Genomic DNA, 16,397 nt, shown 5'->3' with positions numbered 1-16,397 from the left:
TTTCACACGAAACTCTAATAAAAATTTGGATGTACACTTACTATATTTTTAATAGCAATTTATAGGTTCTTTAAAACCAACTCTGAAAATGTGTAATTTTTTTTTTTTTTTTTTTTTTTTTTTTTTTTTTTTTTTTTTTTTTTTTTTTTTTTTTTTTCCTGGGAACTCGTAACACAAAATTTGTACATTAGGAAGATTGTATCTTTGGCTTACTGATTTATGATACTACTACTACTACTACTACTACTACTACTACTACTACTGCTATACAATCTGGATTGTCCGAAGCCTTGTATTGGTACTAGTTCAGAGATGGAAAATATGTGAAATGATGTTATTAAAGCTACTGTTGTCACATTTAGCAGCTGGAGTGGTTCCTCTCATACCAGTATACCAATCATCATATCAGATTTACCCAATTAATTTGAGCTGTTCTACTTAAAATGAACTGCGAGAAATAAAATAAAACTGCGCATTCACAGCAAAGCACTAAAGTTTGTCTCATAGTAGGTTTAACTGAAACCAGTTCATTGTTGTTTAAAAAAACAGTCTATGTCCATCAGAATTTTACTAGAATATTGTAAAAAAAAAAAAAAAAAAAAAAAAATTGTGAATCAGTTGGCAACATTTACAGACTCTTCGAAACCAATTTCCACTTTATACATTACTATAGAAACCATGTTTTCCAGACTATAAGATGCACTTTTTTCTTAAAAAAAAAGTCTCTAAAATTCAGATGTCTTATACTTGAATATAAAAATGTCCAATGTTTGATTTAAAATTCCCTCCAGTCTTAAAAATGACCATATATTAGATGCCACAGGAGACCTACCTCTATCTGCCAATATTGGATTCAGCTGGCAGTAGCAGTGCAACAACGAACAAGAGTTGCAGGGATTCACAAGCTTGCTAAAACTTCCTCTCTTCTGCCTCGTAATGCTGCGTCATTGCGGACTATGGTGCCAGTGAACTTGAATGAATGGAAAGTGATTGGTGTTGTCAATAACAGTGCAGTATTTTTATTAGTAGCTAGTTCTGTAAAGGAAAAAAAAAGCTATTAATATGACGTGGGCTATAAATGAAATGTAATAGCATATGTAGCACACTTTGGGAACAGAGCAGCTGAGTGGCATTTTGGCCCTCCACCAACAAGGAAGACTATGTAAATGTGCAAATCGAGAACTGTGTGCAAAATAGCCAAAGCTAGGCGATGACATATCGAAATGGATTCAAGGACACTGTCGAAGTAGCATTGGAATTAATACAAGAAATATTCAAATACATGCTCATAAGATATAACTGCAGTGTACCCTAAGAAAACCTTTGTGGAACTAAGCTAAATAGTGAATATGTACAAAACTCCTGACATTTGATGTGCTGAGTAACAGAACTGTTGCCATGAAAAGTACTAAAACTGTAACTATAAAAAAAGTGGATGATACACTGTTTTCCTTTCATTTTGTGCTGACAGTACTAGCAGTAATCCAGTGATCATTTTCAAAAGAAAAACAATCCCAAAACTGTGTAAAATACTGCCTGGTGGTGGTGGTGGTGGTGGTGGTGGTGGTGGTGGTGGTGGTGGTGGTGGTGGTGGTGGTGGTGGTGGTGGTGGTGTATGTAAGGCTTGGGTGGATGAGGCTGGTATGAAGTTACAGATTAATGGTATGGGAGAGAAGGAAAGGTGCTTTATTGAAGAAGAGTTCTCTTCTTGTGCTAGATCAGTTCAGCAGTCGTTAAAAATTCTGTGAAAGAGAGATTGATACAGGGAAATAGCGAGCTTGAAGTTATTTTGGGAGGACTTAATTCACAATTGCAGCCTCTTGATGTCTTGGCAAATAAACCATTTAAGGTCTACATGAGGAAGGACTGTAACAAGCAGATGATGGAGGACTCCCAACACGAATTCACACTAAAGGCAGGTTTAAAATGACCTACAAACAAACATGTCAGTGGAGAAGAAAAGAAAATTTCAGATGACAGTTTTCAGGGACTTCGAATGTCAGTTCGGTTTTATAAACTAGAATTTTTGAAGCTGACTTTGCAGTCTGATGATAAAAATGTTACTTTTTTAAAAAAATGCTAAAAAATTAAGGTGCGTCGTATAGTCGGTAGTGTGTTATGGTCTGTAAAATATGATATGCAGTGATAACCTTTCCTTTTTTTTCCAATAAAATGAATTTGTGGTGCTTATAATGCCTTGAACATGTTTTAAAGACCGTTGTGGTGTTCTTAAATATTATACCTATGTTCCCTGCTGTATTGAATGGCCACACTGATAATGGGCTAAAAATATCTGGTAGTTACTCAGATGTTGGTATTTGGCCATCTTCTAAAAAAAAAAGACCAATTGCATTAGGAATGTAACAGTTTTTGTTTCCACTTACTGACTATGAAGAGCTTCCAGTTTTTCCCGAGTGTTTCTTCTGGGTATGTAGGTTTAGATCTCTTAACAATGATCATGCCTCTTCACACACACACTCCCTTACTCTTCTGTAAAGCTACCAACACGACGAAGGTTGGTTCGAACACCACAGTGCATACTTTGCGTATGGTCTTAGTGGAGGTGGTATCCCTTGCCTTCCTCTGACCTCTCAGCTGACTCACCCAGTCAATTATAGGGGACCCTAGAGCTTAATTTGAACTCTGAACCATGGTGCTACTTGGCATTTTTTACATTCTTTTTGCCAGAAGAAAAAGTTAAGTTACAGAACAGAAATACTAGGACTGACTCGTACTCAACCTCTGGACATTAGGATCCATAATCTGGCACTGTACCAATGAGCTAGTGAGCCTCTTACTGACTTAAGACATGGGAGTAGCTCTCCAGTTCCAGGCAAGCTATGTATTGAAGCAGGTGTACAGTTAGTCATTTGTAGAGGACAGTCATTGACATGTACTTTTGTTGAAAAATTATTGCAACAGGGGAAAACTACATGTGCATTTTTTCTTTTCTTTAAAGCATTTTGTAATGCTTTAATGTGGCTGCTGTGTTTGTTGTTTTCATCTCACCTAAATATTGCCGACACTCATAAACGTTTAGTATCTGCTCCTTACCTTTTCTGTGATTGAATGAGGCACTACCATACTTTACTAAATGAATTACATTCTTATTGGCTGTCTGCAGAAAGGTGATGCTGCAGTACAATAGGAGCAAGGGGAATCGTGTTAGCTTTTAAAGTCTGGTTTTTACATTCCTTACTAGTTGTGTTGTTTATTTTTCACTTGTAATAGTGTTATTGCTTCAGTAAGCTACTGAGACTCCATGTTTTTGCAGGGTATCTTGGAAGATTGACATCAAAATTTCGATACAAAACAGCTCTTCGCACAGATGATAGAGTCCGCATCATGAATGAGATAATTTCTGGAATTCAGGTTATCAAGATGTATGCATGGGAAAAGTCTTTCACAAATTTAGTTGCTGCTGCACGCAGGTGTGTATCTTAATCAGTGTGATTATTTCACATTTTAAAAAATGTGTGATCATGGTTGTATTCAGAAATGCACAGAGAAATTTGGGGAGTTGTATATGATGCTTCGATGCTCCTTTCTCCTCATATTTCCTTTTTTTTCCCCATACATTAGCAGTTTTACAAACTGAATTTTCTTTTCTGCAAAAGTACCGTAGCTGCAATTTTTGTTCCTTCCTTTATTATGTGAGCACATCTTCCTACTGTTGTCCATTGTCTTGTTTCTGTTCAGCTAGTTTACTCTGTGTATGATTTTTAGTACTGGCATTGTTAGTTAATACATATAAACCATTTGTTGAAGAAACTTCTGAAATATTTTCGAAGTGTTCTGACTGTGTTTCATAATTGCTTTATTCTTTCTCCATAGGAAAGAAATGAATGCTATAAAATCTATGCAGTACATTCGAGCTATTACATTCTCAATGGGTGTTTTTATTACTAGACTATCTACATTTGTGAGCATTGTAATATATGTAATGATGGGAGAAGATGTGACAGCGGAAAAGGTTAGAGAATTTCTCCAGTATTTATCAAACTTTTTGATTAAAGATATAGTTAATAAGAATTCTTATCCTACTGTGTGAAATTTTTGTTATTGTTTCTAGGTTTTTGTTGTAGCAGCATATTACAACCTCATGAAACATACGATGAGTGAATCTTTCCCTAAAGCAATCACTGCTGTAGCTGAGGGTCTGATTTCTGGCAGACGTATTGAGGTAATGTTCTTAAGTGTGTAGACTGACATACACTCTTCATACATAAATGTTTAATAAACTAACTGATATATCCACAGAAATTCCTCAGATATGAGGAAATAAAGACTGTGAACATGGGTGCTGTTCATGAAAATGGCATTATCCTTCTGAAGGATGAAAAGGAACAAATTCAGAAAGAAAATCCAGTTGTTAAATTAGAAGATGCAACTGCAAAATGGCAGGACGATGCACCAGACAATACTTTGAAGAATGTGTCTCTAGAAGTTGTCCCAGGAAAGCTGCTTGCTGTTATTGGGCCTGTGGGTGCAGGGAAGGTTAGTAAGCAAGGCATAATAGTTCTTGTGTGTTTCTGTAAATTTTTACTGTATCCCATTAGCATGTTAAATTTACTTCATTGTTATGTTCTGTAAGTGCACATGGAATGAGTTAAAACTGACTTTCTCCATTCACATAGCAATTTGAACATCATGCAGATGGTGGTCATCACCTTGTTTGAAGTGGCTCTTGATGGACTGTGTTTTAGAAGTGGGGAGATAGAAGAAGGGGGAGGGAGAGTTTGAGTGGGGGTGAGGGGGAGGGGACATCAGAAATATGTATAACATTATCAGACTAAAAAATTTGTCAAATTTAGATTACTGCATTGTTAAAGGTAGTGAATTTTATGTCTATGGTGGATATAATACGATCATGAAAACTTCAGTTCTTGGTAATGGTTTTGATTGTGCAGCATGTTCTGCATATGTACTTTGGTACCTAAATACATTGTTCAGTTACGTTCTGACTTTCTTGGGGGCAATAAAAGAGATTTAGTAACAGATTAAAAGCTGAAATAAGAGTACATTTTGTACCTGAGGGGGGGATGAAGTGATAAAGACAACAGAATCAAATAGGATCTAGTAGAATTCCTTGGATGTCACAGGAAATAGTTTTATTGATGAAAGAACAAAACACAAAAATTCAGCAAATGAAGCAGGCAAAGTGGAATACAAATGACTCAAAAATAAAATTGAAGGAACTGCAAAATGGCTAACCAGGAATGGAAGGATTTAGAAGCTTGTATAACTAGAAAAAAGGTAGGTGCCGCATATACGAAAGTTAGTAATGGCTGGAAAAAGGAAAATCAACTGTACAAATATAAACAGCTAAGATGAAACTCCAGTAATAAGCAAAGAGGAGAAAGTTGAAAGGTGGAAGGAGTAGATAGAGGGGCTATAAAAGGTAAATGACCTTGAGGGCAATGTCATGGAAATTTGTTCCAGTGTCATTGACACAAGTAAAGACTATCAGTTTCTCCCTTTTCCCTATGTGTTGCCACGTGAACACGCTTTGAACCTTCCAAAGCTAAAATTTTCTCCTGGGGATTAAGAGTGAGTTGCAATCATGTTTCATCCATGTTGTAGATCAGCTGTGGGGTAGATGAAAGATTCATGGCATCATAAACTTTAACCAGAAGATTATAATACTGGGATACTCAGCGTTAAAACGCATCAATATTCCGGAACTCAAACTTTCTCCTTTTCTGAAAACTATTTCAGGGTGCCGTGCATGAAATCCTTGAAACCAAAATTTCCCTGCACGGTCATTTATAAACATGTTCAGGCTATTTATCTTTACACAATATTCAAATACCATCGTCTGTAGTTTTTCTTTTGTAATCCCATATCCTACAGGCAGGAGACTGATGATGCGGGTAGTAATTTCATTTTCTTGATCCACTGAAAGAGTTGGTAGCCTGCCGAACATCTTTCTTGGTGATCTGCTACCAGCACATTTTACATGGCCTTCAAGAGTTTTCTTCGGAATCCCATACAATTCAGTGGCAATGTACACAGATTGTCCATTGCAGACAGCTGTAACAGCACTTTTTAAATCCTCTTCTTTCCATTTACCGTGCAGACCCTTATAGCCTAACCATTTAACTAATTTTAAACAAGGTAACAGAATATGAAATGTGGATGAACTTCTAATTTCCCCCAAAATTATTGCCAACATTAAAATCGATGAATATTAACATTAAGTGGCCAATTAAAGGAAAAATTCTCAAAATATTATGTAAGGTAGCTCTTCTACAATAATCTCTTTTTATTGTTCACAAGTCTAGTCTAATAAATGTCGATGTATGGCGTCAGATGAGAACGGGAGGGAAACTCACCACACTAATGGCGAAATTCCCTCCAGAAGCACGCTTTATCATACAATAATATATCACAGCATTGTTAAGTAATTTAAAACCAGTTCTTCGTCGTTTCACTTGCAGCACATATTTATACACTTTAGCAGTCAAAATAGTAATTTATTTATACTTACAGTAGTGAAAACGGATCTCAAATGGTGGAGATGGAAAAAAATATCCCCTGTCTAAGTGCCAGCCTTCTCACGAAATGTGTTCCACTACTGATTGTGAGAACAATATGTAATTTTCTGTGCTACAACCAGATGGCAACATAGAATGGGCATGCTTTGAATTGGTTTTTCTCAGGATTGCCAACAGATGTTAGTGAGTGCTAACGAATCTGTTGCAATAGAAAGGCAAATATGGCGAACTTCCCTCCCTCTACCCTAATATAAATTGTGGTGAAATAATTAACGAATTATCTGAAACAAGGACACCCACTATAAAACATTGCACTAGTGTAGACAGCTTGTGGTGCATGCTCATGATATACCAGTGTGGAAATCAGCTGCAACATTTTCAAAAATATCAGTGACATTAGTGATAAAGTAATTGTACTGAGTGTGGAATACTAAAATTCTGATAGCCAAAGACAGAGCAGAGCAAATATGGAAACAGTGGTATTGTCTACTAACATCAAATATTGACAGTGTCGTAGTGCTCATCACTCATATTGTAGTAGTGCATTTTATACTAGAGTCATATTAGTCTGTATTTTATTGTTTGCCACATTTTTGTAATGCATTGCAAAGAGTGCTTGGGGGAACACAATTGCTCCTTTTAAATTGCATTGGATCATTTGCAACAAATTTCATGGGGAAATAAATATACTGTGAAAGAGTAACCATAATTCCTATCTCTTTAAACAGGTGTCTAAAAGATAAATCGGGAGCATCACATTTTACTCTTAAAGTAAATTTTTGAACAAAGCAAACTTACTTTCTTACAGATGAGTTAACTCAGACCATTATTCCCCTCCAGTATCTGCATCGATTTTAGGTGCAAGTGTGACTGAACTAAGTTGTTTTAGCTATTCGAAAATGTGATTTTTCCTAGTTAGTCCTCATCAATATGTACACCCAAAAACAATGTTAAAGTTGAGAATAATGAATTATTTAGGAACAAAAGAGATGACTCATCAAAAGGCAGAAGCACCATGTCATCCACAGGTGCAGAAACGAAAGGTACAGGACTTTGCTTTGCTAGCTTTCACAATCAATTTTTTTTCTTTTCTCAAGTTGTAGGAGAATCTCTCTCTATGGGTAAACAGTCATCTTTCCTTATTTTACATATTTTTCCATAATTGTTCTGTATATACAAATATCATACATAAGCTGTGAAAAATGCAAAGGAGTTAACTATGTAACTGTTAACAGTATGACTGTTCTTCCCTAACGTCTGCCTGCTGATGTCTCGTTGGCTGTTTAGGATCAGCAGCTGACACCAACCCCTTTTGTTCCAATCGTACCTTACTGTGAGTAGTTGTGATGAGCTGGGATAATTTTAATTCGCCTCTTGTTTTGTCATCTTAAATTGATTTTTTTCATGTTTAACTAACTACCATTAACGTACGTGAATATAATCTGTTTTTTCATAAAAGAAAGATTGGCCCTTTGTGCAGTTTTAGGTATGTAATTGATTTTTCTAATTTAATTTGACTATTCCTAGTTAGTACTTTCGTTAGAGGGCAAGAATCAGTAATTGTTTCATAACTTAAATTCTATTGTTGACACATAAATAAATATCAATTCTGAACTAATCATAAACATTTGGGAGATGAAACAATAGCATTCTTAAAGTATCTATTTATCTCTATTTGAATACTTGTTAGCAAAGCCAGCCCTTAATTCCAAAGTAATTAAGTTTCCTCAAAAGTATTGTTTGCATAACAATATTTGTTAATTCCATCATTTAAGCAAATAATTCAGCCTAAACCTTGCAGTAGAAGAGTGTTAAGGATACTGGGTACTTCTTCAGCTCAATATGATGTAAAAATCAACACCTATGTCTTTCAAGCACTGTTTATATATGTTTTACAGGTTGTTTATTGGTATCAGGTAGTGCAGCACACTTTCTAAACAATTTAGAAGTATTTTGAATATTTTTGAACCTACTTAGGGTTATAAAAAAATACAAATAAACTGGTGCAATTATTTTTCCAAAATGCTTCCTCAAATTGAGGTACCATTTAAACAATGTTACACATTTGAAGGAGACCAAATTTTTACCAGATATGCATGACATGGTGGCTGAGGTACTAGACCTATTTAATTCCACCTGTTACGTATAATGCAAGGATAAAAAATATCAAATCTTACATTTTAATTTTTAAAATTTTTTTCCTAGTAAAAATGTTATTTTTCTGTAATTTAGTTGATTCTGCAATAAAGCTTTGATCTAATAAGTATAGACTGTTGAAAGCCACAGAAAAAAAATTAGAGCTATGCTTTATAAACTTCAGGAAATATTTGTACCTGAATTCTGAAAAGTACAACTTATGGGGAAATTGCGAATGAAGATAGGAGTTCAATTGAACAAGGCCTCAAAACATCCCTGAAGCATTGTCTTCATTCTGCAGAATTTCTTCATCTTAAAGCTTTCTCTTGGCATTCCTTTTAGTACTTCTTGCTTGTATGGTAACTTTAAGAGCAAATCTTTGTTTCATGCACCCATTGTCTGTCACACACACAAGCAATTGATTTTCCATATTAGAGCCACATTTTAAGCCTAAATTACTCAGGACTTCCAACCTTCCTATCACTCCATCATTCAAACCTATCACTGCATCTATTACACTAAACTTTTAATGTATTTAGTCCTACAAAAAACATTCTTAGGTAATATTTCCCATATGCAATGGTTGAAAATTTCATTTGTGTTCTGATTGCCCCCCCCCCCCCCCCCCCCCCATGAAGACATTTACTAAGCAAAACAGTCACTCAGGTGTCTAAAGATTGGTTTTATTTTATTCATAACAGGCTCAGGAAGAGAATGCTTATCATGGTATATTTGACCACTTTCTTTTGCTTTTTGGTAACCACACCAAGAATCTGCTCCTTTAGGGCAAAGTCTGTGAACAGCGTGGTCATCTGTGGACAACTTGCGAAAGTAGGTGGCCCATACAGCTTTTCTCATTGCTGTAACATCATTCAGAGCTGCAGTTCATCTAATGGCCAGTCCATAATAACTCAGAAGGTGGTCTATTTCAGTTTGTCGGTCTGCCTGGGCCAGACAGAGATTTTCCATCAGATAGCAACTTTCCTTCAATTTCTCTTCATAGCTTCCTCAATCTAGCACCAATCCTCTTTCGCACATGTCCACAACACTCCAATCTTGTTACCAAGGTATCACCATTAACATTGAACTCCTTAATTTTATTGAAAGCTTTGAGTCCCCATCACGTAGGTACTTCATATATCTAATGTCCTAAACAGGCACTGAACGCTGAAATATTTTTAGAGCTCCATCACACTTCATACCTCCACTGTAACCATCATAATTCATAGAACACTTACGTTCAATATGTCTTTCAGTGTTACCATGGAAAGTGTGGCAGTACTTAGATAAACATAGACTATGTTCCCATTTTCTAGAGAAATAGCACTTAAAAAAACCATTCAAGGAACGATGTCCTCGACGTTGCCATGTCCCATAAAGTGCATCCCTGGTTCCACTAATACTTAGTTTCTTCTACTGCATGTTTCATAGATGCTTTAGACACAAAGTATTTTTATTTAGTTGATGAACCTACTGGGCGGAGAAGAAAGGTCCATCAAACCACAAAACGTTAGAGCAACCATTTTTCCTATTGCATGCATTCCATACACTATCTTCAAATTCACATCATATGAATTATGCACAATGTTCGAAGTCATTTTCGAGGTAGATTTGTTGCAGGATCTACACAGAAAAACTAATTTTGATGCTAAACCTTTCCTGCTACTTTGTTGTTTAGTTATTTCCAGACAGCCTACACCATCACGTAGTTTACATTTTGCCACTTCTTTTATCAAAGCAGATAAGATGAGCACAACAACAACAACAACAACAACAACAACAAATCCACTACAAACAGTGTCCTTGTTAACGCAAAAATTTGAATCACCAGGAGGCGTGCCATGTGAGAGTTTCTTCCCTGAAGAACTAATACATAGTTGAGTCGCGATAGGCATAGCAAAAAGATTCACACATTTATAGCTTTTGGCCATTAAGGCCTTTGTCAGCAGAACACACACACACACACACACACACACACACACACACACAAATGAATACAGACTCATTTACAGATACTTTATTTTTCTCTTATTAAGAGTATACAAAGACAATGCAGATGGTGACATATAAGCAGATTTACCAAAGGCTTTGTTTGCAAGTTCTGCCACATGGTAGGTGCGATAGGCAATAATGTCGTTATCAACAAAACTTCCAAGTCAAGGTACATTGGGAACTCCCGTACCTCCACGTACAATGGCTACAGTGAGCCAACCATTACCGTGAGAAAATGTGTCGTTAATGTCAATACTAAAATTAAGTCTACAACCACAGAAAACACAAGGTCTGTCGGCAAGTGCAGTAGCAGCAACACTCTTAACTGGTATGCGGTTCTTCTTGTCTCCAGCTGTTGTGGCAAACTCTATGTTCTCGATGGTTTTATAAACTGTCTGTCTAGAATGGCGCGCGGGCACGTGTACACACAACTTGCACACACGTCTGCAATCTCAGAGAACTGAAATCACACTGTGGTTTCAGTTTTCTGAGACTACAGACGCGTGTGTGTGTGTGTGTGTGTGTGTGTGTGTGTGTGTGTGTGTGTGTGTGTGTGTGACCACTGCTGACAAAGGCCTTAATCGCTGAAAGCTATAAGTGTGTGAATCTTTTTGTTGTGCCTATTGCGACTCAGCATCTCCACTATATGGTGAGTAGCAACTTCCCTTTTCTGGGATTCTTACATTCCATCCTGGATTTTCCATTGTTTGATTTGAACTGATACATAGGTTAGTTTCAACAGTGTGGCTTGCTTTGTTTTTGAACTGGTTACCACAGAATTCCCCCCCATGAACCATGGACCTTGCCGTTGGTGGGGAGGCTTGCGTGCCTCAGCGATACAGATGGCCGTACCGTAGGTGCAACCACAACGGACGGGTATCTGTTGAGAGGCCAGACAAACATGTGGTTCCTGAAGAGGGGCAGCAGCCTTTCCAGTAGTTGCAGGGGCAACAGTCTGGATGATTGACTGATCTGGCCTTGTAACAATAACCAAAACGGCCTTGCTGTTCTGGTACTGTGAACGGTTGAAAGCAAGGGGAAACTACAGCCGTAATTTTTCCCGAGGGCATGCAGCTTTACTGTATGGTTAAATGATGATGGCGTCCTCTTGGGTAAAATAGTCCCCCATTCGGATCTCCGGGCGTGGACTACTCAAGAGGACGTAGTTATCAGGAGAAAGAAATCTGACATTCTACGGATCGGAGCGTGGAATGTCAGATCCCTTAATCGGGCAGGTAGGTTAGAACATTTAAAAAGGGAAATGGATAGGTTAAAGTAGGATATAGTGGGAATTAGTGAAGTTCGGTGGCAGGAGGAACAAGACTTTTGGTCAGGTGATTACAGGGTTATAAATACAAAATCAAATAGGGGTAATGCAGGAGTAGGTTTAATAATGAATAAAAAAATAGGAGTGCGGGTAAGCTACTACAAACAGCATAGTGAACGCATTATTGTGGCCAAGATAGACACAAAGCCCATGCCTACTACAGTAGTACAAGTTTATATGCCAACTAGCTCTGCAGATGAAGAAGAAATAGATGAAATGTATGATGAGATAAAAGAAATAATTCAGGTAGTGAAGGGAGACGAAAATTTAATAGTCATGGGTGACTGGAATTCGTCAGGAGGAAAAGGGAGAGAAGGAAACATAGTAGGTGAACATGGATTGGGGGGGAAGAAATGAGAGGAAGCCGCCTGGTAGAATTTTGCACAGAGCATAACTTAATCATAGCTAACACTTTGTTCAAGAATCATAAAAGAAGGTTGTATACCTGGAAGAATCCTGGAGATACTAAAAGGTATCAGATAGATTATATAATGGTAAGACAGAGATTTAGGAACCTGGTTTTAAATTGTAAGACATTTCCAGGGGCAGATGTGGATTCTGACCACAATCTATTGGTTATGAACTGCAGATTGAAACTGAAGAAACTGCAAAAAGGTGGGAATTTAAGGAGATGGGACCTGGATAAACTGAAAGAACCAGAGGTTGTAGAGAGTTTCAGAGAGAGCATAAGGGAACAATTGACAGGAATGGGGGAAAGAAATACAGAAGAAGAAGAATGGGCAGCTCTGAGGGATGAAGTAGTGAAGGCAGCAGACGATCAAGTAGGTAAAAACACGAGGGCTAATAGAAATCCTTGGGTAACAGAAGAAATATTGAATTTAATTGATGAAAGGAGAAAATATAAAAATGCAGTAAATGAGGCAGGCAAAAAGAAATGCAAACGTCTCAAAAAATATCGACAGGAAGTGCAAAATGACTAAGAAAGGATGGCTAGAGGACAAATGTAAGGATGTAGAGGCTTATCTCGCTAGGGGTAAGATAGATACTGCCTACAGGAAAATTAAAGAGACCTTTGGAGAGAAGAGAACCACTTTTAAGAATATCAAGAGCTCAGATGGCAACCCAGTTCTAAGCAAAGAAGGGAAAGTAGAAAGATGGAAGGAGTACATAGAGGGTCTATACAAGGGCGACATACTTGAGTACAATATTATGGAAATGGAAGAGGATGTAGATGAAGACGAAATGGGAGATAAGATACTGCGTGAAGAGTTTGACAGAGCACTGAAAGACCTGAGTCGAAACAAGGCCCCGGGAGTAGACAACATTCCATTAGAACTACTGATGGCCTTGGGAGAGCCACTCATGACAAAACTCTACCATCTGGTGAGCAAGATGTATGAGACAGGTGAAATACCCTCAGACTTCAAGAAGAATATAATAATTCCAATCCCAAAGAAAGCAGGTGTTGACAGATGTGAAAATTACCGAACTATCAGTTTAATAAGTCACAGCTGCAAAATACTAACGTGAATTCTTTACAGACGAATGGAAAAACTGGTAGAAGCGGACCTCGGGGAAGATCAGTTTGGATTCCGTAGAAATGTTGGAACACGTGAGGCACTACTAACCTTAAGACTTATCTTAGATGAAAGATTAAGGAAAGGCAAACCTACGTTTCTAGCATTTGTAGACTTAGAGAAAGCTTTTGACAATGTTGACTGGAATACTCTCTTTCAAATTCTAAAGGTGGCAGGGGTAAAATACAGGGAGCGAAAGGCTATTTACAATTTGTACAGAAACCAGATGGCAGTTATTAGAGTCGAGGGACATGAAAGGGAAGCAGTGGTTGGGAAGGGAGTAAGACAGGGTTGTAGCCTCTCCTCGATGTTATTCAATCTGTATATTGAGCAAGCAGTAAAGGAAACAAAAGAAAAATTCGGAGTATGTATTAAAATTCATGGAGAAGAAATAAAAACTTTGAGGTTCGCCGATGACATTGTAATTCTGTCAGAGACAGCAAAGGACTTGGAAGAGCAGTTGAACGGAATGGACAGTGTCTTGAAAGGAGGATATAAGATGAACATCAACAAAAGCAAAATGAGGATAATTGAATGTAGTCAAATTAAATCGGGTGATGCTGAGGGAATTAGATTAGGAAATGAGACACTAAAAGTAGTAAAGGAGTTTTGCTATTTGGGGAGCAAAGTAACTGATGATGGTCGAAGTAGAGAGGATATAAAATGTAGACTGGCAATGGCAAGGAAAGCGTTTCTGAAGAAGAGAAATTTGTTAACATCGAGTATAGATTTAAGTGTCAGGAAGTCGTTTCTGAAAGTATTTGTATGGAGTGTAGCCATGTATGGAAGTGAAACATGGACGATAACCAGTTTGGACAAGAAGAGAATAGAAGCTTTCGAAATGTGGTGCTACAGAAGAATGCTGAAGATAAGGTGGGTAGACCACGTAACTAATGAGGAGGTATTGAATAGGATTGGGGAGAAGAGAAGTTTGTGGCACAACTTGACTAGAAGAAGGGATCGGTTGGTAGGACATGTTTTGAGGCATCGAGGGATCACAAATTTAGCATTGGAGGGCAGCGTGGAGGGTAAAAATCGTAGAGGGAGACCAAGAGATCAATACACTAAGCAGATTCAGAATGATGTAGGTTGCAGTAGGTACTGGGAGATGAAGCAGCTTGCACAGGATAGAGTAGCATGGAGAGCTGCATCAAACCAGTCTCAGGACTGAAGACCACAACAACAACCACCACAGAATTTCCTTTTATTGAATTTCTTGATGTGTGGCATAGTTCGTATTTATTGCACACTAAAGGATATGTGCTCAACATACATTCAGTAACACGTGAACAAACTGCTTCAGTGAAACAAAAGTGAATACTAGCAAAGATAATCATTTACAGACACTAGAAACCTGCACCATTACCAACATATACAATGTATGATACGTATAATCGCTGGAAACACAAAGTTCAGTTCTTTTTGAAATAATACTGGTTTCTGTAACAGAAATAAAGGGGGTGTGGTGGCATACATGACCATAACTTTAAAATTTGGTGTATATAGGTCATCTTCAATTTGAAACCCTATAATGTGTATATATCAGTGTAATCAGTAAAGACTATTGTATTCAAAAAAGTTGTAAAAAAATTTTGATGTTTTCCCCCATTTATAAGTTTCTGTATCCTTAAAAGGAATGAATTTTTTGATATATTCAGTTAATTTAATGAGTTAAGCTTCAATTGTAATTTCTGTAAATTTAACGTAGTTTCAGTACCTATTATTGTGATGATACACAAGGGCCTGATTTTTGGCCCCAAGACAGTCAGTCCGCGGGAGACTTTGACGAGAAACCTAAGCTGGTTAGAACAACAACAACAACAACAACAACAACAACAACGCTTCAACTTAACTGTGAAATAAGGGTTACAAAATTAGGCCATGTGTTAAAACAATGACAGTGTCAGCGCCATACGTACCTTTCTATTCATAAAGAACTGTGAACTTTGTGGTTAGGTTTTTGCTGCTCGTAGATATTAAATAGTAAACTATTGTAACAGTATGTGGAGGTTTGCCTAAAAACTGTTAATGAGGCTGATCAAAAGTTAAACAATAGTGCACTGGCCATATAACTGTGTATTATTAGGGGGTTGTGAACAATAAAATTAAAGTACTGTGAAATGTAACTGTGCACCTGTCGACTACATTATTTACTGTAGCCACTGTCTGAATCTAAAACTCATTTTTCAGCCAGTGTAGCAATACAGTATGTCGACACTGAGGACATCAAACGAAGAGGGAAAGCAAAGCAGCTAGAACCACTACATAGTGACAACATTGCTGTACAGAACATGGAAGTACGCCACTGGTCCTTGTCTAGACTTCTATCATCTCATGCAGAAATGTATACTACTGAGTATTTGTCCTACCTCAAAGGAAAGTGAATTCAGATCATAAATGGATTCAGGCAAACTGCAGTTTAAATGTGGTAAATGTTCATGAAAAGCAAAGGTTCATGGCATAATTTCCCATGGTACAGCATCACAAACTTGCTGCCCACTTGCCACTTCCCACATTCATCCTATTTCTCAGCCAAGTTGCTCTCCCTCTCCAACCCTTCCAAATTCCTGAAAACAAATCTGTGTGACATATCAATTTCTGAAGTTTCATCTGTAAATGTTGGATGAACCCTGTATTAATGTATTATGCAAAAGTAAAATAGTTGACCTCACCAGCAATTGTTTGTGAGACCTTGCATTATTCAAACAACGAATTTGGAGAAAAACCTTGTCTTATAATCTGGTAAATATGGTAATATGCGAGGGGTCCTGAAGTAGATTCACTTGACACAATTAGTCAATTGAGACAATGTCACTCCTGTAGGTTAGGTCTTAAAGAATGATAGAGTGATTACATTTTCAAAAAGAATTTGTATGTTTCTTAGAAACTTTCTTGTGCATGAATCAA

The 16,397-nt window shown here is 37.3% G+C and overlaps 1 protein-coding gene across 4 annotated transcripts in view; it reads left to right on the top strand.

The window, feature by feature from the left end:
* Positions 1-16,397, top strand: part of LOC126458284 (probable multidrug resistance-associated protein lethal(2)03659) — a 268,997-nt gene that overhangs the window by 200,213 nt on the left and 52,387 nt on the right. For all 4 annotated transcript variants that reach the window (XM_050095219.1, XM_050095218.1, XM_050095217.1 and 1 more), the window contains 4 exons: positions 3,275-3,431; positions 3,835-3,973; positions 4,073-4,183; positions 4,261-4,497. In XM_050095219.1, the coding sequence (XP_049951176.1) occupies positions 3,275-3,431; positions 3,835-3,973; positions 4,073-4,183; positions 4,261-4,497 (644 nt within the window). The remainder of the gene's footprint in view (positions 1-3,274; positions 3,432-3,834; positions 3,974-4,072; positions 4,184-4,260; positions 4,498-16,397) is intronic.

Source organism: Schistocerca serialis, chromosome 2 (genome assembly GCF_023864345.2).
Source record: "Schistocerca serialis cubense isolate TAMUIC-IGC-003099 chromosome 2, iqSchSeri2.2, whole genome shotgun sequence".
NCBI lineage: Eukaryota > Metazoa > Arthropoda > Insecta > Orthoptera > Acrididae > Schistocerca > Schistocerca serialis.
The sequence above is the reverse complement of the archived record's forward strand: the minus strand, read 5'-3'. Positions and strand labels throughout refer to the sequence as shown.